This window comes from Aotus nancymaae, unplaced genomic scaffold (genome assembly GCF_030222135.1).
Source record: "Aotus nancymaae isolate 86718 unplaced genomic scaffold, 86718_ANA_hifiasm-v0.15.2.pri h1tg000040l, whole genome shotgun sequence".
In the NCBI taxonomy this organism is placed as follows: domain Eukaryota; kingdom Metazoa; phylum Chordata; class Mammalia; order Primates; family Aotidae; genus Aotus; species Aotus nancymaae.
Genome location: NW_026988454.1, coordinates 30,462,013 through 30,487,621, shown reverse-complemented (window position 1 = coordinate 30,487,621; position 25,609 = coordinate 30,462,013). Strand labels below are relative to the sequence as shown.

The 25,609-nt window shown below is 40.8% G+C and overlaps 1 protein-coding gene across 2 annotated transcripts; it reads right to left on the bottom strand.

The window, feature by feature from the left end:
- Window positions 1-6,705: 6,705 nt before the first annotated feature.
- IL22RA2 (interleukin 22 receptor subunit alpha 2) lies at window positions 6,706-24,497 on the bottom strand. 2 transcript variants are annotated; one of them, XM_012474370.3, is made up of 5 exons: window positions 24,365-24,497; window positions 21,366-21,501; window positions 18,065-18,243; window positions 10,541-10,710; window positions 6,706-8,645 (listed from the first exon to the last, which is right to left on the bottom strand). In XM_012474370.3, exons 1-5 carry the CDS (start codon window positions 24,423-24,425, stop codon window positions 8,499-8,501), a joined length of 693 nt encoding a protein of 230 aa, XP_012329793.2. In that variant the 5' UTR covers window positions 24,426-24,497; the 3' UTR covers window positions 6,706-8,498. The 2 variants fall into 2 exon arrangements, with proteins under 2 accessions (XP_012329793.2, XP_012329794.2); XM_012474371.2 differs by having other exon boundaries at window positions 7,104-7,698.
- Between the last annotated feature and the right edge of the window lie 1,112 nt (window positions 24,498-25,609).

Genomic DNA, 25,609 nt, shown 5'->3' with positions numbered 1-25,609 from the left:
TTGCCTCCGACGCCTCTGTTCTGTTCCATTGGTCTATATCTCTGTTTTGGTACCAGTACCATGCTGTTTTGATTACTGTAGCCTTGTAGTAGAGTTTGATGTCTGGTAGTGTGATGCCTCCTGCTTTGTTCTTTTTGCTTAGAATTGACTTGGCTATGCAGGCTCTCTTTTGGTTCCATATGAAGTTTAAGGTGGTTTTTTCCAGTTCTGTGAAGAAGGTCATTGGTAGCTTGATGGGGATAGCATTGAATCTGTATATTACTTTGGGCAGTATGGCCATTTTCACGATATTAATTCTTCCTAACCATGAACATGGAATGTTTCTCCATCTGTTTGTGTCTCACCACTCCTATTCAATATAGTACTGGAAGTTCTAGCCAGAGCAATCAGGCAAGAAAAAGAAATAAAGGGTATTCAATTAGGAAAGGAGGAAGTCAAATTGTCTCTATTTGCAGACGACATGATTGTATATCTAGAAGACCCCCTCATCTCAGCCCAAAAGCTCCTGAAACTGATAAGCAACTTCAGCAAAGTCTCAGGATACAAAATCAATGTGCAAAAATCACAGGCATTCCTATACACCAATAACAGACTTAAAGAGAGCCAAATCAAGAACGAACTGCCATTCACAATTGCTACAAAGAGAATAAAATACCTAGGAATACAACTAACAAGGAATGTAAAGGACCTCTTCAAGGAGAACTACAAATCACTGCTCAACGAAATAAGAGAGGACACAAACAGAAGAACCTGTCTTTAAAAAACAAAAAAACAAACAAACAAATCAAAGTCAGCATAAAGCATAGAAAGTTATTTTGATTAGCTATATAATCTCTGCCATTTGGGATAACACAAAGGTAAAGGATAATTTACTATCACTTATTAAGCACAGATTGAGGACTAAAAGTCCAACTTGTCATTTTTAAGAGGAAAAATAATTATAGTCTTGCATTAACACAGTATTCATGAGTTTTCTTTTTTTAAAAAAAATCTTACAAATAAAACCGTCAAAATTGAGCCAACTTTGCCAAAACTTTTAGCAATTTTATTGCTTCTTTTCAGATTCATTTATCTTTAGGTATTAATCCAAGGCAAATAAAATTCTCTTTCTGTAAACCTTCTACAAACTTTAAATATTGTATCAGTTTTTTTTCTGTATTGCTTCTCTAACAAGATGCTCTCCTTTAAGAAAATCTAGTCTTTCTCTTCCTTGCTAAATAATAACTCATCCCATTATTACTAGCTTCAACATTCATATCTCTGTCTCCATTGTACTGAGGATAGTCTCAACCACATAGAGTTATTATAACTTTTTAAACGAAGTAATTAATTCCTCTTTCATAGAAAACTCTAGAAGATAGGACATTGAGAACTGCCTTTCATACACTAGCATTTTAGCAGACCAGCAAAGCTCACATTGTATAGAAATGCCTAAAAAGAATAGATCCTTGTCATCCCAACAGAGGTGACAAAAGTCAGTGCATAGAACCAGATCTCCATTCACTGCTGCCACGAAAGGAGAGTAACACAGTAGCTGTGCACCAGCCAGACTCATATGTACACAGGGTGGCGATCTCAGTAGAGACAGGCCAGGTATGTATTAATACTAGTCCCTGAACTTCCATGAAAAAATAAATATGGACCACATTTAAATTAGACAAAGTATACTTGGACAAATAGATGTAGCCCAGAACCAGAAACAAAAACAAAAAAAGACTCCAAGAAGGGAAAAGAACAGAGAAACAGAACCAGCAGCGGTTAAGTGTGTACTGCTGTTTGAGATTGTCTCCAAAAGCCCAAGAAATACCTGGCATCCATCAGTGCAAAATTCGGTGCAGCCTAATTAATTTTAGAAGGGGGTTTACTAAGACATCTATGTGGACTCTCCAAAAATTGTCAAAGTACAACATTCAGTCAAAACAGATCTCCCAGCCTCATAAATTTAACACATTAAAGACATATTAAATTCATTATTATGAAGGAATCAGCAGAAAGGTAAAGCTGGTTTCTTTCCGGCTTATGGTTTTAAATTGCTTTTCTCTAATCAACATCCTTTTAATACCTTCCCTTTTCTGTTCAAATTATCTAGATTTGGTTTCTGTTGCTTTCACCTAAGAAACCAGCCTACTACATAAATTAGTACCATCACTGGTTCCAAATAACAGACCTTGAGAGAAGAAGAAAATTTGTGTGTATTTTTTAGCCTTGTTAGAGATGAGAGCAGTGAAAATATAGCTAAGAGATGGGATACTAGAAGCTAATGCTTGCCTTTAATCAACTTTCCTCTATCGTACCTAGAATAAAATCTCCCTTGAAGTCAAGGCTCTAGGGGAATGAAGAGAGGTATTGTCTCTAGAAGATTTAAAAGCCTTCATACAAACAAATATAAGTTCATTTGAATTTTATTACCATGTGCCTGCACACCCATTCACTAGCTTTTCCTGGCTTGCAAAAAGCAGGTGGGTTTTGGAAAATGCCAGTAATTGATTGTTATAGCTGCTGTTGAAAAAACACACATTGGCTGGAAAAAGCCAACGCAGCTCCTGGAAAGCAGTATGCAGCTTTTCATCAGGCAAATCTATTTTTCTCTATTTTAATCAATATAGAACACCAGAACACACCTTCAGCAGGAAACTGGAATGTTCTACCATCCACAGGACACAGCACTGTCTACTGCTCGGAGGAGACTGGGCTGACAGAGCTGGAGAGTCAGAATTAACCCTCACCCAACATGATTTAGTAGGATACGTGTGTGCCAGAGTGTAGGAAATAAACTTCATAAAATTCAGGAACCTACCCAATCAGTCAAGTCCTGGGGCATTCAGCACACTTGAGATACCTTCTGAATTAAGTGACATGTTCTATCCTTTTTACCATGTACCATTAAAAGAGGTCACTTGGTGGACCTCTTCAGGGTTTGGAGGCAATATTTGGTTTACTGTCCCTCTCATTTACCAGATGTATTGAAAATTTTTGTATTTGAATTCAGCCCACAAAAGGAGATGGCTTTTCTAGTTCATGCTGCCAACAAGCAGCTCAGACACTTGATTCTTAAGGCCCAGAAGAACTAATTCACTGTATTCTGTGGACAAGTTAAAAATTAACAACTGCCAACACACCCTATAAAAGTGTTGAGGTAAGAAATAGAAAAGAAAATTAAATATCTATATCTTATATATTCAAACATATATAATGTTATATATATATTTATATAGATTTTATATAGATTCCTGTAATTAATTTTTAATTCTCTTTTTACGCTTAAAAATATATATGTTTACATACACATATATGTGTAATATTAGATTGGTGCAAAAGTAATTGTGGTTTTTGCCGTTACTTTTTATCTTGGTCTCTGCTGAATCCTCAAGACCTGAAACCAGCACGTAATTGTGCTTATTAAATATGTGCTGAAGGATTGTGATCGAACAAATTAACGTTCAGATTTTAGCCAGGGCCAGATTTCAATTTTAGAAAAATCACTCTGGCTGGACTATGAAAGTCTGGTGGAGGAGGTAACACTACGGAAGAGACCAAGCGGGAAGTCGGTGGCGAGCCCTGACCAGCAGACACACAGCCACGGCTTCCAGGGTTCTAGACTAAAATCTACCCTCTTCAGCAAATAACTAGACTCATTCTGGAAAACGTCTATTGGCTTATTACTCAACCAGAGGGAGGCTGAAAGCCTGATGCGGGGTTCTCTGTGACCATATGGCCTGCACTTCTCATGAGGAATGGGTCTTCTCTGCACCATCGAGCCATGAGGCAGGAGGAGCATAGCAAGACTGGATCCAACCTTACAGCACAAATAAGACTGCAGGATGTCAGGATCAGTGGACAAGGTGACCCGCTCTGTGGACATGTGACCTACTCAGTCTCTTTCCCAGACACCCTGGTGTTTTCTCAATGTGCTTGAGAACAAATGTCCATGCAGTAGGGACAGGGGTCGCACATGGCTTGGAAACTGGGCCTCCTCTCACTGAGGCTGACCTGGCTGCTGGAGGCCTGAGTGTCCCATCAGGAAGTGGCCTGTGAATACCTTGGATGTTAGCATAACTTGGAGGTGGCAGTGATCTGTCCCCAATGGGACAGACACATCCAGATTTGGGTTCACCAGCCTAGCTCATCGTGTTTCTGTCTGGGCCAGGTCCTGTGGACTTACTGAGTGACTTATTGGCCACCATGATTTACCACGCATCACTGCTTCTAATAAAAGAACTCTTACCACAAGGAAGAAGTACAGTAATATATCTAATTGTCTACTGGACATCTCCTTTTGGATATTTAGGAGGCACCTCATGCTCAACATAACTAAACCCGTGTTCTCCCAAAACCCAATCCCCTAAGTGAATGGCACCATCACCTATCCAGGCACCCAGACCAGAAATCTTGACATCATCCTTAGCACCTCCCTCTCATCCTTCATATCTAATTTGTTTCCAAGTCCTATTAATTTTCCCTTCTAAATATTTCTTAAATCCATCCAGTTCTCTCTATTTCCACCATTTATCCTGGGTAGAACTTTCAAGAAGATTTTAATTACATTTTTAAGTAGGTACTGCCACAACTTTCACCCTCACCTCTTCCCCATAGTTCCTAATAGAAGAGTGGACAGAAAGCATCTTGTGAGGTGCAGAAAGCATCTTTTAACCCTGAGGCAAAAAGAATAAGGACAAAAGCCCCTACATGCCGGAGAACGTCAGAGTAGAAAGACAAGATGTGCCCGGATTTCCAGGGCTTGTTGCACTGCCAGGATGTGCCTGGCCCGCCTGCCTCCATGCACAAAGCCCTCCTTGTATAAATTTCTGAATGTGTGTAAGTAACTTCATTGCCACTTAAACTAGTCTCACCTTAGCTCCCCTCTAACTTCTTCTCTGACTTGTGAAGCAGTGGTCATGAGGGCTTATGTTTTGCTAATTCTTAAGGAATGAGAATTTTGTTTTTGCTTCAAAAGAAAAAAAAAAGCTGGTGAAGAAAGCATGTTGCTGGTACACTGCTTGTTCCTTTGACTCAAGCTAAAATGCTTCCAATACTAACACACTCAAAAGCAATACTAACCACTACCCTAATCAGCAAGTCTGTTTTTTCCATCTTCTTCTGCGTGCTTTACTCTAGCTGCACTGACAGCTTAGACAATGCCCACCTAGATTGAGGGTGGGTCTGCCTTGCCCAGTCTAACTTAAATGTTAATCTCTTTTGGCAACACCCTCACAGACACATCCAAGAATAATACTTTGCATCCTTCAGTCCAATCAAGTTGACACTCAATATTAACCATCACATAAGGCATGCTGGTTTTTCATGCTTTTATCTACTTGCCTCAACCTTTTTAGAGGAGACTCTGAAATTCGTTTTTGTCGATATGGATATGTCTTTTTTCCAGACCCAATCTTACTCCCTCTCTCCTTTTGAAGAAAATCTGGGACAGGACTTTTGGACTTGACCACCAGCCAGGGAGAAGAAACAATACCTCGGAAGTGACACTCTGTTGGAGGAAGAATGATGATTCTAGAATAGCCCCCTGCTGTGGCACCAGGACTGCACAAAATCTGGTCTCTGCACGTCTTGGTTTCTGCATCCCGGTAAAAAATGCCTCTTTCTCACACTTACCCATGGAGGAAGATGAGGCAGCAAGTTGTAAGAAATTACAAGAAAAGCCTCCCTCCGGGTCTCCTGACCCACCCCTCTCATGCACTCAGTGCTTCTACTCTTCATTAATTTATCCAACAAATACTAATTGTCTACTAGGTACCAAGTTCTGTTATAGATAATGCAGATATGGCTATGGAAAAAGAACCAGAAACCTGCCTTTTCATTCTAGTGGAAGAGGAGGAAGATAATAAACAAGGTCAACAAGTAAACTACAGCATGTCAGGTGATTTAAGTTCTGGGAAGGAACCTGAGGGGTATAGATCATTGCAAAGAGTAGGTTGCAATTTTAAATTGAATAGTGAAGGTAGCCTCACTGATAAGGCAGTCTTCCTTGAAAGATCTGACAGAGGTGAGGAAGTGAATCTATGGAAACATGGGGGTACAGCCTTCCAGCAAACAGCAGGTGCAAAGACCTGGAAGCCTAGGGCATTTGTATCTGAGGGCGAGCAAGAGCTCTGTGTGCTGGAGCAGAGTGAGCAAGGTGAGAATTAGGGAGTGAGGTCTGGGAGATTATGAGGAAAGGAAACAGATCATACAGGGCCTTGGAGGCCATTATAAAGACTTTGTTTTCTTTTACTCTTATGAGATGGGAAGCCATTGGAGGTTTTAGAGCAGAAAAGTGACATGATCACATTTATGTTCCAATGCTCACGCTGGCCACCCTGTTAAGCCTAGACTGGAGGGAGGCACGTAGAGTGAGGACACACCAGTGAGGTGGCCACAGCGACCATCCAGGGGAGAAATGATGGCGGCCTGGAAAAGGTAGTTCTGAGAAGTGTTGTGTTTTGGAGGTAGATCAATAGGATGTATTGGTGCATTGAATATATATGACGTGAACGGAAGGAGGGAGACAAAGATGACCTCAAAGCTTTTGGCCTGAGCAGCTCTAAGACTGGGATTGCATTCTATCACAGGGCAAGCTCATTCCGGCTCAACACTGCTTCTTCCTGATTGGAACTTCACGTGGACCTGAGATGTTTACTTGGAATTTCATCCGGTGGACTTAAACATTGTATCCTTCTTTTAAAAGCTCAAATAACAAACATTCCAAAATGCAAAGCAAATAATTAAAGATTTATTGAAATAGTGTGAAAATATATCCCCAACACAATGAAGAAGATGACAATGATGATTTTCACAGAGTATTTTGTACTTGCCTAAGCACAAAAGCAAAAGCAAGGCAAACAACATGCGAACAAAACCTGATGTTATCTAATCACTTTCATGAAAAAACTGTACGTGAATTTTGGTTTTTTTTTTTAAGTCAGGCTTCAGGACTCCTGAATTGCATTCACTAAAATGCTGTTTGAAATTTTACTTACTCCCCACCCACCCCACTGCTCTTGATTCATCACCCTCCCCACAAAAGGCAAAAAAGGTAGTAAGTAAAACATAAATAATAAGAATTCAAAAACAGAGATAAAAGTAAATTTTTTTTTCAGTCCCCGCATCTGTGCTCAAATCAATGTTTTTTGACCATACAGGGAAGCAAGGAAACCAGTTCTCTAGCTCTTGCTCCTCCGCCTCTTATTCTCCCCTACCCCCCAGTACATTTTGGAATATTTTTTAATCCACTCATCACTGAGTACTTGTATATAACTGGAAGCACCGACTACATTGTTATCACACTTTGGAACAATTTTCATGGGGAATTGTATAAATGTTCCCTGATATGTATCTCCGCCCTAGAAAGACAATCTTAAACATATACAATGACTAAGTCTCAAGTGAAGGAGGCAGCTTTCTGTTGACCATGTTGAGCCTTAGGCCACCAGATAGCTACTCAGGAGAGGCAGATGGGCAGGAGGGGCCAGTTTGGAGGGCTTTGTCTAGCTCTATAGTCTCTGTAGGCACCTACCAACACCAGTTCTTCTCCTGCTACCCCTGTGTGCTTCCAGCTTCAAGCTGAGTTCTCTGCTTAGACTTCAGCAGTTCCCAATAACCACCATTCATGGGATCTTCCTATGTAGAGATGAGGAAGGCACCACGAGCAAGATAGTCTTGGCCAGAAGGGTTGAGTAATGGGGTTTCTTTTCTTCTTTGTCGCTAAAAAGTATTACATTTAATTTTGAGAATAAAGATAAATTCTTCTAAGACAGGATTAAAAACTAAACAAAGCAAAAATAGAAAAGAAAATCTTAATGTAGGTCTTAAATGAGGGACAATTGTGTTGCGTAGACTTCCTTATTGTTGATAGTCTTAATTCAGCTATCAATCTGGAAATCATGAGTTTTTTTAGCCCAAAATCTGTTCTTATTTAGATAGAATAGAATTTGAAACAAAATTTTGATTTATTAAGTAGAAATATTTAATAATAATAAATACATATATAAAAAGTATATTCATAGAAAATAGAAATATATGAAAAATATTCATCCATATAGAAATTTTAAATTGGTATAACAATGCCAATTTAACTGGCTCTATAAGAGAGTGAAAAATGATTGCTTCGGGACTGCCTCAGTCTGTAATGCTATTTTCAAAAAATTATTTCAACATTTTCTTAAATACTATTCCTTGGTTGTTAAATTTTTATTTTGCTGTCTTAGAAGAATGAAAGTTGTTATTAGGGATGTTACATTCAGAAATAAAATTCTGAATTTCATAGAACCCTTTATTCTCTGCCTCGTCTTTTAAATTTTGATTTTTGGAGAGAATGTTGCTCAAATATAGTTTATAAATGAAATATAAAGGATGAAAGAATGGATAAACAAAGAAGTCCCCAAGGTGTAACAGTGAATATTGCTTTAAGAAAATACAAAAACAACTTTAAATAAGATCCTTCAAACATAGTCATCCCATTCTCAGGGAGCTTGAGCATTTCCACATTGTTGAGTGCCCACAAGTCATGGAGTTTCCACACATCTCTCTTCGCTTCTCTGACTTCTGTCTAACATGGGCTGATATATTTCAGCCACTACACAGTAGCTGGAGTGTGGTGTTAGAGCTTCAATTTCAACAACTCTGTGAGTCCCTTCATAAACCTTTTTCTCCTACACACAAGAGAGAAAAAAATCAGATGACAAGTGGTTGCCATTAAATCAGAGCTGTATTTTTGTATAAATTAACAAGTTGTATATGGTCACAGTTGTGGCTGGGTTGTGGGATTTCTTCCTAGACACACCCTTCTTCCCTAGAGTCCTAGGCCATAGCTTGGTAAAGGGACAGGGCAAGTAGCTGTGTAGGTGAACTTGACTTCTCTTTGAGGGCTGGGAGCTGGTTGACCCCGTGGTTAGAGTCTTCTTTTTAAGAATTTTGTTTGTTTTTTTGAGACACAGTTTCAGTCTGTCACCCAGCCTGGAGTGCAGTGGCACTATTTTGGCTGACTGCAACCTCTGCCTCTCAGGTACAAGGGATTCTCATGCCTCAGCCTCCCGAGTAGCTGGGATTGCAGACGTGCACTACCATGCCCGGCTAATCTTTGTATCTGCAGTAGAGATGGGGTTTCACCAAGTTGGCCAGGCAAGTCTTCAACTCCTGACCTCAAATGATCTGCCTGCCTCGGCCTCCCAAAGTGCTGGGATTACAGGCATGAGCCACCCTGCCTGGCCATCTTTTTAAGAATTTGAAGTGTGAAATGAGAATGGTGTAGATGAGCAGAGCTGACTGTAAGCATGCAACTGTGGCCGCAGAGAGACAGAAAGTCTGAGAGACAGAGCAGAATCCCTTAGGACTACTTCCGTTTCCCTTCTCAGTCACCGCTAAGCCTGCGGGCACTCCATGTCCTGCTTCTGTCCCTGAGATTGTTTGCCTATCTCCTAATAATCCCTCCCCTCCTCTTTTGTTTCTAAACAAGTTGAACTGGGGTTTCTGCACCTTACAATAAAAAATCCCTCATCTTAGATGATGCCAAAAAAGGAACAAATTCAATTATCCACCAAATCCAGACCGAAGTACTGATGGTGGATTAGAATACCACAGCAAGACAGGGTATGGTGGCTCATGTTTGCAATGCCAGCAGTTTGAGAGGCCAAGGCAGGTGGATCAGTTGAGCCTAGGAGTTCAAGATCAGCTTGGCAACATGACCAGAACTTGTCTCTACTAGAAGTACAAAAAACATAGCTGGGGATGGTGGCGCACACCTGTAGTTGGTGTGTTACTTGTAAAGCTGAGGTGGGAGGATCATTTGAGCCCAGGATGTCAAGGCTGCAGTGAGCTGTGATTGCACCACTGCACTCCAGCCTGGGTAACAAAGCCAGACCCTGTCTCAAAAAAAAAAAAATAGCAAAAATCACAGCAAAACACATAAATATATAATCATGTGATTCAAAAAGTAAGGTGTGAGGCTGGGCATGGTGGTTCATGCCTGTAATCCCAGTACTTTGGGAGACCGAGGCAGGGGTATCGATTGAGGGCAGGAGTTTGACACCAGCCTGGGCAACATGGTGAGACCTTGCATCTCCAAAAAAAAAAAAAAAAAGCTGGATGTGATGGTGCAAGTCTGTGGTCCCAGCTACTCAGGAGGCTGAAGCAGGAGGATCACTTGAGCCCAGAAGTTAGAGGCTACAGTGAGCTGTGATTACCACTGTACTCCAGCCTGGGTGACAGAGTGAAACCCACTCTAAAAATAAATAAATAAAATAAGGTATGCAAAGTCCATACAAATAAATATTTGTGACAGTCACATGGGATTCGATACTGTTAATACCAGTCTTTAGATGCGCAGGGAAGACTGTGGAGACAAACCGAAGGACCAAAAGTGCACTCACACATTCTAATGGTGATGCCAGCACAACCACGGATTAATGCTGGTTGAGAGCAAGAAGGAATTAAAGATAAGAAAAAATAAGAGGAGGCAGAGTAGCAGAAGAGGACATCTACTATGACCAAAATATTGGCTAAGGAAACAAGAAAAAAACACTAAATAAATCTATTTATCTGAACTTACCTTTTCTAGTGAATTGTTAATTATAAAAACTCGGTATACTAATTCATAGTAATCTTCTATAGATACATTTTTTTCCTTTTGGTATCTATATGGTAAATTTGGAGCATGGAGAATTACCAACAACGATCCATCGACTTGAGTTATATTCATAACTGGAGGATCTATTTTTGCTGGAGAAAAATAATAAAATTTTGACAAATCGTCAAAGGAATGTATTATATACAGACACATTATGTATAGTGACAAATCAACATTAATTCAGAAATCTGACTTCATAAAAAATTATTATGAAGAGATACTACTGACATCTAAAACACAAATATCTGAGAAGTTTCTTTGAAGATAATTTTTTATTTGCAAAGACTAACACTTTCTGTTTCAGCTTTAGAAAGACATTTATCAACAGTTTCCATAGCTCTCAGTTATTGTTTTGGAAAGTGAAATATGAAAATCTATTTGAGGAGAGGTCATAGACTAAGGCAAATATTATATAGGTCTTCAAGCATGTAAAATTTCAAAGCAGCTCTAAAACCATTTGAAGACTTGTAGCTATAAAATTAATTCAACAGGATTATGTCTCATACTCTGGAATAGTGTTGGAAGAAACAAAAGAGAGAAACTTTGGCTCATGCATTTTATTACCAATAATCAAAATCATTATAAAATAAGAAAGAGAATTAGATAGTCACTTTAATTGTCCCAGATTCACTATAATACTGCTAAGTATGAATCTGTGGTTTTCTTGTATGATATTTATTGTACTTTCTATTTATAGATTCACATCTTTTATAATTCTTTAAAATGAACCATTCTTTCTCCTCTCTGCATCTCTGCCTCTTTCTCTCTCTATGTGCATGTGTGTGTGCGCACACGAACACACACACATACACACATGTGTAGATACATGCTTTTCTTTTGGAATTTCAATTCATCATCTGTTAGAATTTCTTATTCTGTTTTCCATGTGTCTTAACCTTTTTAAAATTTGTTTCATCTGTCTTCCTAGTTGTTGCATTTTGACTGATTTCTTCGGATCTGCCTTCCAGCCCACCAATTTGTTCCTGTTATGAAAATAAATATTTTAAAAAACATTTTAATAATTATGTATTTTTCATTTCTGTGGGATTTATTTGGATCTCTTTCAATCAACCTGGTCTTGAAACCAATAATATTTTGTCCTTTGATTATGATTTTATTCCCTCTGCTATAAGTTTAAACATATTCATTTCATTATCTGATTCTAAGTTTGCAAATATTTGAAGTGTTGTTCAGGTTAGTGTTTGTTTCTTCCAAACTTGCATATGGTCTTTGTGTTTTTCTTGTAAGCACACGTTAAAAGTTGATATTTTCTTTTTTGTAGTTTTGGTTTGAATTTTTAAGTTTTAAATAATTTTTGTTGACCTATAAGATAGATACAGACAAATAAATATAGATTTGACTCAAAAATCTTTACAAACAAATACTCCTGTATAGGAAACACCAAGATCAAGAAAGAACATTACAAACAGCCAGAAGCCTCCTTTATGTTTTCTCCAATTACTCAACTCCAGGAAGGTAGCCATAGTTACTCCACTGAACTGCACCATGGGTGTAAATCAAATGACCACATATGTGCTGGCTTGCTCTGAACTCTGGTTTAAGAATTTGGCTTTGCTTCCGCAGGGTGTTCTGTGGCACCATCAACCTGGAACAATCTTAAGTTGATGTTTTCTGAAACATGAAAATTGTATATGTAGGCTGGGTGTGGTGGCTCATGCCTGTAATCCTGGCACTTTGGGAGGCCAAGGTGGGCAGATTTCATGAGCTCAGGAGTTTGAGAGCAGCCTGGGCAACATGGATAAGCTGCATCTCTACCAAAACAAACAAACAAAAAAAAAAACAAAAATTAGCTGGCATGGTGGCATGCATGCCTGTAGTCCCAGCTATTCGGGTGGCTGCAGTGGGAGGCTCACCTGAGCTGAGGGAGGCTGAGGCTGCAGTGAGCTATGATCATGCCACTGTACTGCAGCCTGGGCAGCATAGTGAGACCCCATGTTAAAAAACAAAAACAAACATAAAACATAAAAAAAGAAAATTGCCATATACACCATGGAATATTATGCAGCCATTAAAAAGGAGGAGTTCACATCCTTCGTAGGGACATGGATGAACCTGGAAAACATCATTCTCAGCAAACTGATACAAGAACACAAAATCAAACACCACATGTTCTCACTCATAGGCAGGTGTTGAACAAGGAGAAAACATGGACACAGGGAGGGGAGCACTATACACGGGGGTCTGTTGGGGGGGAGGGGGGATAGTGGGGGGGTGGGGAGTTGGGGAGGGATAGCATGGGGAGAAATGCCAGATATAGGTGAAGGGGAGGGAGGCAGCAAATCATACTGCCACGTATGCACCTATGCAACAACCTTGCATGTTATTCACATGTACCCCAAAACCTAAAATGCAATTAAAAAAAAAAAAAAGAAAAAAAAAAGAAAATTGCACATGAATTTGAATCTCAAACCTTTATGAATTTAGGGGGCATTAGATTCTTAGCAGAGTAAAGATGGAAACACACAAATGACTTTTCTCTCTTTATTGGAAGGGCTTTTTTTAGTCTCCCTTTTTTTGTTTGTTTGTTTGGTTTTGAGTTTTTTTTTGAGACGGGATCTCATTAGGTTTCCCAGGCTGGTCTCGAACTCCCGTACTCAAGTGGTTCTCCCTCAGCTTCCTGAGTAGCTGAGATTACAGGTGCATGCCACCAAACCCAGGCTAGTCTGCCTTTTTATGGACAGGGTAGCCCTTGGAGGTTCTAAGATTTTTGTTGGGGTATTTGTTGTAACTAACTCCCTACCTTGTGCTGGCCTAAAACCTTGTCTTTTGTCCTAGGAGTGGATGTTACCACTCAGGGTCTAGTTCCCACGTCCAGCACATGCCCTCAGGGCAGCTCGGGCTTCACTGTGTTTATCCTCTTCTTCCCCTTTATTTCCGTTTACTTTGCTTTGGCCCCCGAGAATTCCCTTTATTTTCATTTTTGCTTCTCTGTGGAGTTTGGAAAATATGTTTTATTTTATCTGGAATTTCTTAGTGTTTTAGAAGAGGAGAGTTTCCTACTCCCAGGCTATTTAATTTAGAACCACAGCTTTTTAAATCACTTTCCAACTATATTGGACATTTTCCTAATTGCTCGAAGGAAAAGGAATTCTCCCTTTGTTTACACTAGAATCCTCCGAACCGGTGGGTATTTAATCTCGTTTGTGCTTCCCATGCTCCAAATTCAGCAGACCACCATAGAACACTTACCTACCACTTGTGAGGTGAGATTGAATCACTGCTCAGTTTCGTAGGAGAATATCATGTGTGATCAATTTTCTCCCAGATAAAAACATACTTCTAACATTCTTGTCACATATTTAGCACCCAAAAAACTGCCTTTCTTGTGTGTGACTCAGGTGTTTAGAACTCAATTGGTAGAAATTCGCTGAAGATAACTATGACAGGATTAAATACTATTGTGTATTTTTTTTCTAAAATATTTATATTTAAGCCAGATAGCATCTTCCCCTTCTGGCCCAAACTATAATTACTGAAAATTTTTCTTTTATTATTTTTTAAAAAAATCATTTACACATATTTTATTTTCTTGTTTGATATCACTGGGGAACTTCCTAATTATGCATGGATTAGGATAATATTAAAAAAAGTTTTTAAAGACCAGGCATGGTGGCTTGGTGTAATCCAAACACTTTGGGAGGCCAAGGGAGAAATAGAATTGCTCAAGGCCAGGAGTTTGAGGCCAATCTGGGAGAGGCCCGGGCGAGACATCATCTCTACAAAAAATTTTTGAAAATTAGCTGGGCAAAGTGGTATGTACCTGCAATCCTAGCTACTTGGGAGGCTAAAGCTAGAGGATCACTTGAGCCTAGGAGGCTGAGGCTACAGTGAACTATGACCATACCACTGCACTCTAGCTTGTGCAATAGAGTGAGACCCTGTTTCTAAAAAAATGATAATTGGCAGGGTGTGGTGGCTCACTCCTGTAATTCCAGCACTGTGGGAGGCTGAGGGAGGAGGATTGCTTGAGCCCAGGAGCTCAAGACCAGCCAGGGCAACACTGTGAGAGATCATCTTTTGGATTGGAAATGTTTCAAGATCTTTTTAATATTACCAATTCTACTGCAGCTACAGCCACAGTCTTTCAAGATGTTTATCAAGTAGTATGAAAAAAGACATTCTGAAGAGAAATTGCTTTTAAAATTTGCTTCTAGGCATACCAATTTCCATTCCTTGACAACTCCTCACTGCAAGCCTGCCATCTTGTTTCCAAGACTTTTCTTTTAATCATGTGCATATGGAACCTGTCTTTTGAATGTATGAATTCACGATCTTACATTTCAATTGTTTAAATATGATAGTTTACTTTAAGTACACATCCCTTTTGTAGTGAGGCACACATTTTAGACGTTGACCTATCAGTGAGTCAGCCTGTGGACATCACAGGGTTCCTGGTTTGTGATCTGTGATGCTAGATTTTGCAACTGATTGCAAAATCAGTTTTGCAATCAGTTGCAAATTTCTTGACTCATTCACCGGATTGTGATTGTGTTACAAGACCAAGTCAGAATTATTTGACCTCATAGCACTTTACTCTTTAACAGCTCTCTCCTTGAAATATTACCTTTTCACACTATTCATGGACATATCAGCCCACAGATTTCCTCCCACATCTTTGGCTATTCCTTCTCAGCCTTCTTTTAAGATTTTTCTTACTCAGGCATCTTTGGGTGAGAGTCCCGCAATATCTGGTCTTACTCAAAACTATCTCTCACTCAATACTCTCTCCCTAAGCAGTCCTATCAATGCCCACTGTGCTATGTGCATGAAATGACTCACAAATTTTTGTCTCTAATAGAGACTTTACCTTTGGGTCTTGGATCTGAAGAGATAAGTCCAAAAAAGCATCTTAAACTTAACAAACTCAAAACCAAGCTCATAATCTCTATTACCTTGCATTCCACCAAACTGGTCTTTAAACCCCATCAAAAACATCTCAGCGATTCATCTAATTATGCATTCAAGGAACTTAGAGGTCTTCTTTGACGTGTTCTCTTCACCATTACATCTGATCTAGCACCCCGTCTTGAAATTTTTCTTCCTAAATGTTCCTCCAGGAATAAATTTTCTCTAGTCCTTTTCATCAACCAAATTCTGTCTCCTGTAGATAATTATTAGTAACTCACGACTTCACTTATCCACATCCAACCTGCTCCCCAAATATAGTCAAAATGATCTTTTCTATACACAAGTCTGATCATGTGGCTCCTAAGTAAAATTACATTTTTCTGGAGGAAGTCACAACTCCTTAAAAATTTTTTGTACCTGGCCTACCTTTCCAGTCCCAGCCATTGTGGACTCCTTCCTGCATGCTCTTATTCACTACACCCGTTGTATGCCAGAGGGCCTTTGCAAATGCTGTTCCCTTTGCTTGGAATGCTCTCTTCTTTGCCTCAAGTGATCCTCCCGCCTTGGCCTCCCAAAGTGCTGGGATTACAGGCATGGAGTCACTGCACCTGGCCTTCACATCTATTTTTAATCCAAGCAATTCTAGAGTCAAATAATATTGAAATTTCACTAAGTATCAAATGCTGCTTTTAACTCAAGAAGGCTTATTTTATTTTATCTTTAAAATCTGCTTTGTCTCTAGATAGACACCATAAATCTGAACTTCTTAATCTAAGATAACATCATGCTGCTCAAATTGGGTGTCAGAGGAGCCAATGCATGCAGCTGGCTCATTAGTCTATATCACAGATGCCAGGAACATGCTGTACTGAGGACGTAGAAACATGTTTTTTGAAATATGTTCTTCAGAAAGCCTTAGGAGCTGTGGTAAGAGGATGCAAAGCCGGGGATGAGGAGGCAGCTGAGCGGATGGTTCCCCTCACTATTGCATCAACAAGAGTAGCAGCTATTTATAGACTGGGTTTCTTATTCTTCTACTAAGAGGCCCTGCAATAAAATAAAATGGCTTTTTAAAGGACCTGGTCTAAAGCTTTTTCTTTTCTTTTCTGATTCTTTTTTAGGGAGAATAGTCATATAGAGAAAACACAAACCCTTCTTAACACTATCCCAGTTTAAATAGAATTGAGCTAAACTGTGTCAGCCAATGTCTTTGGCTATTCATACCTGGCTGGCTTAATGGCACAGACTGGAGAGGGCTTCGTTTGATAAGTAAATCTGAATGTGACCCTATTTCTAAGCTTGAATATAAGAATCAAACTGATGTGTGAACTTCCCCCACTGGTGTTCATCAGTTTAGTCATGAAATCTCCTTTTCCTCAGCTAGAGAATTGCTAGTTGAGTGTATTGACCTTGAATTTCAATTTATCCAAGAAACAATGTGAGAGTTACCATGAATTAGTTTGCTCAACTCTGTTCCACCTCCTGCTAATTAGAGAGTTGGGGGAAAATGCCTTTTTCTGAGTTCAATTGCTGGCTGAAAAGAAAGTGAATGTTGAGTTTGTAATGAGGGAAGAAGTTATGAATATTAATTACGGCTTCGTGATGAGTTGCAATTACAAGGATTGTGGTAAATCCCTTTATATTCTTTCCTGTTCTGTTTATGCACATCTTTCTACCTACACATTGAACCCCTTCTCTCTCTTTCTTTTCTCTACTATTTTATACAAGGTCTGTTGGTAATGGTTAATTTTATCACCTACATCTTAGATTATATTATTCTATGACTGTGACTAAACCAGATGAGGAATAAATATCATTCAGGATGGATACTGAGAGAGCATTTTTGGTCTGCCTTTTTGGGGAGGTGACTAAAAGTCTTAATTTCCTCAACAGAAAATTCTTCTAATATGAGTATTTTCAGGAACTTAACCCTCGTGTTTGGGAAAGGACGAGGGCACTGTGACAAATTCTGCTGTTTAAAAATACTTTTTTGGGGGCTGGGTGTGGTGGCTCACACCTGTAATCCCAGCACTTTGGGAAGCCAAGGGAGGTGGATCTCCTGAAGTCAGGAGTTTGAGACCAGCCTGGCCAACATGGTGAAACCCCATCTCTACTAAAAATACAAAAATTAGCCAGGTGTGGTGGCACACGCTTGTAATCCTAGGCACTCGGGAGGCTGAGACTGGAGAATCACTTGAACCTTGGAGGCAGAGGTTGCAAGCTGAGATTGTGCCACTGCACTCCAGCCTGGGTGACAAAGGGAGACACACACACACACACACACACACACACACATACACACGCAGTAACAAATTGATGGAGTGGAGGCTCTGCATTCAGAGCAGCAAATCTGAACCTGACTTGGATAATACTGGCCATGAGATTTGATCTTGATGTTCTGGACTGGAAAATTAGGATAATAAAAGCTATCTCCTAGAGTTGCTCTGAGAATTAGACCAAATGGAGATAATGATGTAGACCTCAGCAAAGCACAAGGCCTGGTGGTCACTAGTCATGCTTTGGGAGGGCTGTCCAAAAGCAGGAAGAGCAAGGGCAAAGAAACTCCATGGAACTCACTTTCCCACCAGGGAGTGAACCGTGGCGTCAGGCTCCAGTCTGAGTAGCTCCCAGCTGAGGCCGCCTTCACTCTCCCGTAATAAGGTTCCTGTATGTCTGAGGTTTCATTGGTAAGGTCACAAAAGAGTTCTTCAATACCCCAACAGTCCTCTTTATTTTTCCATTGTCTCTGTCCATACCTGTAGCAGGGAAAAGGCAAAGATCTGAGTTTCTTTTCTCCACTCAAGGAGTCTTCAGTATTTTCAGACGAATAATTCTTTATACCTGATGCTCGTATCAATATCACCATGAAAGCATATGGCTGCTCTTCAGAATCTTTAAAAATATTCCTTCTTATTAACTGTCTCAGTCCATTTTCTGTTGCAATAACTGAATATCTGAGACTGGGAAATTTATAAAGAAAAGGAATTTATTTCTTAGAGTTTTGGAGGCTAGGAAGTCTAATGTTTAAGAACCATATCTGGTGTGGACCTTCTTGCTGATGGGGACTCTCTGCAGAGACTTAAGGTGGCACAGGACATCACAGGGGTTCAAGAGAGATGGCTTTTTTTTAAAATAACAGACCCATTTTTGTGATAACTAGCCCACTGCCTCAATTACGCATTAATTCGTTAATCCATCAATGGATGAATCCATTCCTGGGGGCAGAATCCTCATGACCCAATCATCTCCCCAAAGTTCCACCTCTCAACATTGCTGCATTGGGGATCAAGTTTCCAACACATGAAGTTTTGGGGGACACATAGAAACCACAGCATTAACTAAAGTGCTGTCTTGCTGGAAGATAAACATCCTCCTCTATCACTAACATAGGGTTTTATTTTATTTGTTAGTACTTGGCGAAATGTTCTTTCTGGAGTGTGGGCTGACTTCCATTTTTGAATACTCACTCTCCACGTCCTTTCTGAGGTTTTGGCTGTTTGTGGTTTTTCTCCACTTCTCCTCAGCATGCTGTTGAATAATGTGGCTGCTTCTGAGAAGTTGCTACCACTTTCCATCTCAGGTGTCACTTACCCAAATATACGCTTAATCTGTTTATTGAAGACTGATGGGAACTTGTAGTGAGGACTATATATGGAGCCCTGTAATTAGGGGTTGGGAGATGGGGAGGGAAACCCCTGAAAAAAGGTAATGAGGCCACAGGCAGAGAGGTTGACTCAGGCCACCGGGTGTTGTAATAGCCAAAGAGAAGATTCACTCTTCACTTCCTTACCGGCCGTGAATCAGACCACTGCAAAAAGTGATGGTGGGGAATGGAGAGGGAATTAGAGGCTGGGGAGAAAGGTTTTTCAAAATATTTATTGAAAGACTTGAAATCTAACTTTCTAGACAAATAATAAGGAAGACTGACAGTATCTGTACTCAGTAATCTACATGTTGACAGCAGTTTCATTCTATCACAATTAAGGCAGAACCACAACATGTATTGAGCATAATTTGATGTTTTAAAATTATTATTTATTTACTTATAATAAGTCTTTAACTTAGCTGTAATGACTGACTTCTTTTTTAATATAATATCTCATTGTTCATCCTATTCTAAATGGAAGGGATATAACAGTATAGCTCATGAACTGGATACACTAAAGTGAAAGTTTTCACTCTTGAAAATCCCTTAGAGACAGGAATGGATTCAGGTATTCTGGAGTCTGAAATTTATATAATCTTAGTCCATTTAGCATTTCTATAACAGAACGCCTGAGGCTAGGTAATTTATAAGGAAGAGAGGTTTATTTAGCTCATATTCTGCAGCCTAGGAAGTTACAAGAAGTGTGGTGCCAGCATCCACCTGGCTTCTGGTGAGAGCTTCTCATGCTGCCTGAGAACATGGTGGAGAAAGTCAATGGGAAAAACCGATCGTGGCAGATGCAACACTCAAGGGGCATCCTGGCTTTACCACAATCCACTCTCATAGAAACATTGCATGTGAACTAATTCAGTCTTGCAAGAGTAACAACTCACTCAACTTCAGCAAGAATGGTACCAAGCCTTTCATGAGGGCTCCATCCCCATGACCTGCTTCCAACACCACCACACTGGGGATTAAATTTCAACGTGAGTTTTGGTGGAGACAAACTCAAGCCATAGCAGCTTTGGAGTCCTCTTTAAGAAAAGACTTATAAATATAAAATCCTTCCATGGGGTCCTGAAGTTTAATCTTCATTAGATTCCTGGTAATACAGTTTCTAATCTTCTTAGTACGTAGGACCACAAATAGGTCCATTTCTGACCTATTTATACTGCTTAAGGGGAAGTATAAAAAGCGTACCAATCTCTACGTCCGACGCGCTGAAAGTATCTCCAGCGATGCACAAATCTACTTTTGTAATGGAGAAATGTTCATTGTAAAGTTTTGTAAATTTCGCAATCCCTACATAGAATATGTAGAGAGAAGTAGCAGTGGTTAAAGATGGAGATGCTTCTGGGGATAGTCCTTCTGAAATTAATTAGCAGAAAAATCCAACCTAGGACCTGCTCCTTGCTGGAGAGACATGGATGAATTTATGGGACAAAAAATACTATTCTGGCCCATAGCTGCATTTGATTTTTTGAATTTCTAGTGAAAAAACATGAAAGCTAAACTGTAATATCTCCTGTCTCACTGTCAGAGGAGGAAGAGCCTCAACTCCCCTCACCCCCCAGAAATATAGGAGTGGAAAAACCTGCCATTTTCAAATCAGATGTGTTTGTTTCCAGGCCTTGAGCCGGGGAAGGAGTAGATTATATCTGAGCTTTGGTAACGATCCACAGGAGTAGCCTGAAGATCACGCGAGGGGAACATGCAGCAGCGTGCTCCGGTTTGTGTTCATGCTTAACGGGAGTCATTAGTGTTTGAAAACAATTTTCTAAACAGTAAATCCACCTGAAAGTGACTTTTAAATTAAAAACTTATTTTACACATTTACCTCCACGTTTGCCACACCTTAACTTCTTTTTCAACTAGTGACAGTTTCACTCATTGAGTACTTGCTACGTGCTAAATAAACTGCTTCCAACATTCTCTTGACAAATCTATTGAGAACCCACCATGTGCCAGGCTCCACCATGGAGGCAAAGGCTGAGCCTGTGAGGTCTTGGTGCAGGTCTAGGGCTGAAGTAACTGCCCAATGCACTGCACACCATCATGCGTTTGGAGTCCCCAGGCAACCTTCAGGGGAGACAAGTCACTGCTATCCCACCTTGGCTTCTTCTCAACCCGTCTGAAACTGAGAAAAAGCTCGGATCCTGACACTCCATTGCATTCTAGAACATGTTATCCCAGTGCTGTCTCTATCAGCTGAAGGAAGCTCAATTTACTTACATTTTGTACTGCACAAAATAGACACTGCTGTTGCCAGTAAGCTCCCTCCCAGGCTGCCACTGCAAAATGTTGTGAAAATTTCGGGACTGAAATCGTACCCTCTGAGGCTTCAGAGAGTCATGGGCTGGCTGAGTTCCTAAGATAATAGAAGGAAGAACATTGACCATTGTTTGGAGTACCGTTATTCCCAGCAGTAGTTTCCAATGGAATACCCGCATCAGGATTCCCTAAAGTAGTTGCTCTAAGCGCAGATAGTAGAGATGGAGCCCAGAAATCAACATTTTGAATTTCCAATGCAATGATTTTGAGGCACGCTAAAGTCCTAGAATGATGAGTTCCAGATCCTAAACATGTACATGATATCTTCCCACCCTATTTCCCAAGCTGTAGGGGAAGTAAGTTGCAGTGAAAAAATATTGTTCTTATTTGATTCCCAAATAGTGATGGAATATAATGACTGAGAGGAAGGACCCACACTAAGACCACCAACCATCTTCTTAGGAACCTCTACACTAGCACTACGCAAGCTAAATTTGCTAGGGACCAATTCTGGCTCCAGGCCCTCAGCCCAGCACTCAGTCCCTCCTTTCTCAGGTTCTTGCTCAATCTCTGGGTCCTGCTTCCAGGTAGGTCTGCCCTTGCTGTCCCACTCCTTAATGGCTGTATTTACCTGCCTGCATGCTGGCTCCAAGTCTCCAAGCATAATCCCTCAGATGACATGGCCATGCGAATGAGGAAAACTGCCCAAGACCCTGCTGGGGACCTAGTGTTTCTGAGACTACTCGTGGCAGGAGATGGGATAATTTTGCACTGGTATGACTTATGCTTTCTTCCTCAAATCATGCGACATAGGTGGGACAACCTCACTTGCCTTTAGTTGCACAGAGGCAAGAGAACTTCGGGAAAATCTGATTTAGGGTTCAAGGTTTCTTCTAAGGGATAAGAAGTTGGGCAGAAGGAGAGGGAGTTGGGAGGCATATCTCGTGTTTCCTCCCTGACCTCATCTTCTGTTCACCCCGACCCCTTGTGTTTGCAGCATTGACTCCTTCACTTGCTCCACCATGCCCCCATGACCTCACCTTAGGGCCTCCGCACTGGTCCTTCCCTTTTCCTGGTCTACTCTCCCCCTGGATTTCACATGGCTCATTTCTCCACCTCCTTCAAGTCTTTGCTCAAATGTATCACCTTATTGAGATGGTGAAAAAAAATACTCCCAAGCCCATGGTCTCAGCTCTGAACTTTCAAGATTTGTTATTTTGAAGTGAACAAGGCTGTTTCCTCGGGCCTTTATTCTTACCAACCAAATAGTGTGAATACTGTTATTTGTTGTTTAATTTGTTTTCACTTGTATTTTTTGGACCACCTTCAGTGCATCAAAGGGTGTTGTGTACTTGGAAAGAGTCTACAGCCACATTGATTTTGCTCACAAATATCACTGCCTGACTGATCATCTTTAGAACCTAAAAATTCCAGGAATTTTCAGGAGATAACAGGCACCATTTCCTGAAGGCCTGCCTAGAATTGATTTGCTAACATGAAGAAAGATGGCTTCATGCACTTTATCGCTCTGTCTATGGATTGCTTCTCCCATTTTTGTAACATCACTGCTACCATTAACAGTAAGAACAATTCGCTCTTCACCAGGCACCGAGTGACTTTATCTGCATCAACACATTTAATTTGCCCAGCTCTTCTACGAGGAAGGTACTGTGCATCATGGTCTTCCTCTTACAGACTGAAAAAACCAAGGCTGGGAGACCTGAAGGAGCTTTCCAGGCAGCAAATGGTGAAGCCAGTCTTGTCCTCCAGACAGTCTGGCTACAGAGTCTGCCTCTTTCCTCCAACAGAAAACCAAGAGCAAAGCCATGGGAGAGAGCAGCCAATGAAAGAGGCTGACCAATTAGAAGCTTAGGGTATACCTTATCTTCTTCCTTCTTCCCTCCTCCTCCTTCTTCTTGCTGACATTCATCAAACATCAAACATATATGAACATTATATTAAGTACCTTGTTCAAAGCTTTGCAACTTAATTCCCACAGCTGCCAAGTAAGGTATTTTTATTATTGCATTCTACAGATGAGGAAGCTGAGGCTTTAAAAAATTGCATCTCTTACTCAACGTTACAGGCTTGGTAAGACGCAGAGCTGGGAACATTTTGGTAGCATTTGAATTCTTGCCATATTTTGCTAAATGAGTCCTTGCTGTTACCAAGGACCAGAGGCACAGTCTTCTCAAATCCAAACATTTCTGGAAGATGAAGGCTGGAATTGCTTTAATGTATTAGTCACTGGACAACTGTACCATCTTGGCAAGTTACTTGAATCGCTTACACTGAGAGATACCCGATTGTGAATTTGGATTCTTATGCTTGCTCAGAAGTATGCGGTGGTGATAAGATGCTCTACATGCCTGAAGTTTCCTCCAAGAACACCAGAAGCTAATTCTCACATGTTGTTTGTGGTCCCTATTCTGTGCCAGGCACTTCTCTAAGCACTTGGCATATATTAATTCATTTAATCTTCACAGTGACCTAGAATCCCCATTCTCCTGATGAGGAAATTGAGGCACAGGGGTGTTAAGTAAATTTCCCAAGTTTTCCTATATGGTAAAATGGCAGAGCTGAAGTCCAGACTATGACAGTTTGGCTTAGGAGCCTGTGCTGGTAACCACCATGATATAGTGTTCCTTCAAGGTAAAAGACATTCTAAAGTGAGTGGGAGCCAGAGAGAGAGAGAGAGAGAGAGAGAGATGTGCATTTGTTCTATATGAAGTCTCTGCACGCTCTAGAGTGCCTTTTCTTTAGTGGGTACTCACTAAGTACATGTGGGGTCTTTCAAGCTGCAGATAGACACTAACCCCATGCCTCTTCTGGTCATTTAGTGACATCAAAAGCTGTAGCCTTTATAAAGTCCAAAAAAGCACGAGTGCCATTTCTAACGGATCCTTGATCGGACTCAGATGACAAAGCTATGAGCAATTAAAAAGAAACGAAGCACTTACCTGCTACACCAGTCAGGAAGAAACTGATGAGGAAGCCTAGAAAGCAATGTTTAGGCGTCATGGTTGCAAGTATGACTGTTCAGGCAACCAGTGTTCCCTTTAATGAGAGGACAGCTCAGGACCAAAGAGGAAACTATAAATCCGCAAGCAGACCATCGCTCCTGGTTTAACCAAAGGCAGACGGTTCCGTGAAGCAACTACAGTTTTATTTCAATACTACATTATATTATTTTATTTTAGGAGAATTAGGAAAGTATAAAAACCACTTCAAAAAACATTTGCTGTCACTTTTATGTGGAAGCTCGTTTTTATTGGGAAGCTTGTTTTTTGTTGGGACTTCATTAGCTGTGGAAAGGCAAGATACTGAGGATGGGCAGACCCGAAGGGCAGGGCAGTGCAGGGATTGTGCAAGTGACAAGCAGGTGGATGAATGAAAAGACTCGTGGAGCCTTAAGGGAATCTGGCCTCAGGAAGCGGAGAGGCTGCCAAGGACGAGGAATTGGCTGCCAGGGTGATTTGTTTTTGTTTTTTTTTTGAGACGGAGTTTCGCTCTTGTTACCCAGGCTGGAGTGCAATGGCGCGATCTCGGCTCACCGCAACCTCCGCCTCCTGGGTTCAGGCAATTCTCCTGCCTCAGCCTCCCGAGTAGCTGGGATTACAGGCACGCGCCACCGTGCCCAGCTAATTTTTTGTATTTTTAGTAGAGACGGGGTTTCACCATGTTGACCGGGACAGTCTCGATCTCTTGACCTCGTGATCCACCCACCTCGGCCTCCCAAAGCGCTGGGTTTACAGGCGTGAGCCACCGGCCAGGGTGATTTTGAGTTATATGCTTGGCAGTTGCAGCTATCAGGGCCCCCTGGCAGTGATTCAACTCAAGAGGGGTCTCTCATTGATTCTTCCTTTTCCTCCCATTTTGGTAGCTCCCCAGTTAATCTCCCTGCTTTGCCCTATACCCTCCCGCTGCCTCTGGCTCTCCCTGGGGCTCCCTGCCGAACGCTTCAGCCTTCCCCACTCCATGGTGGTCCTGGGCTCCGTTTAGCTAATGCCTTTTCCTCTTCCATTTCCACACCCAGTCTCCAGCGAGCTGGAAAAAGATTTTGAGCCTGTCAAACCGCATGATTCCTTAAAAAGATGAGTGGGGAAGACACTCCTTTTGAACTACATTAGATCTTTTGCACATTGTCTCTGAAATCTGATTGAACCGGGTCATCTGTATCATTCTTCTTACCATTTTTTTCTGAC

What these genes read in the sequence shown, in the direction of transcription:
- IL22RA2 (XM_012474370.3), bottom strand. Translation starts at nt 24,425, where the DNA reads ATGACGCCTAAACATTGCTTTCTAGGCTTCCTCATCAGTTTCTTCCTG. An exon ending in CTTCCTGACTGGTGTAGCAG is followed by an intron (nt 21,502 to 24,364) that starts GTAAGTGCTTCG and finishes CTATTATCTTAG; the next exon opens with GAACTCAGCCAGCCCATGAC. An exon ending in TATTTTGTGCAGTACAAAAT is followed by an intron (nt 18,244 to 21,365) that starts GTAAGTAAATTG and finishes TCCCTGCTACAG; the next exon opens with GTATGGACAGAGACAATGGA.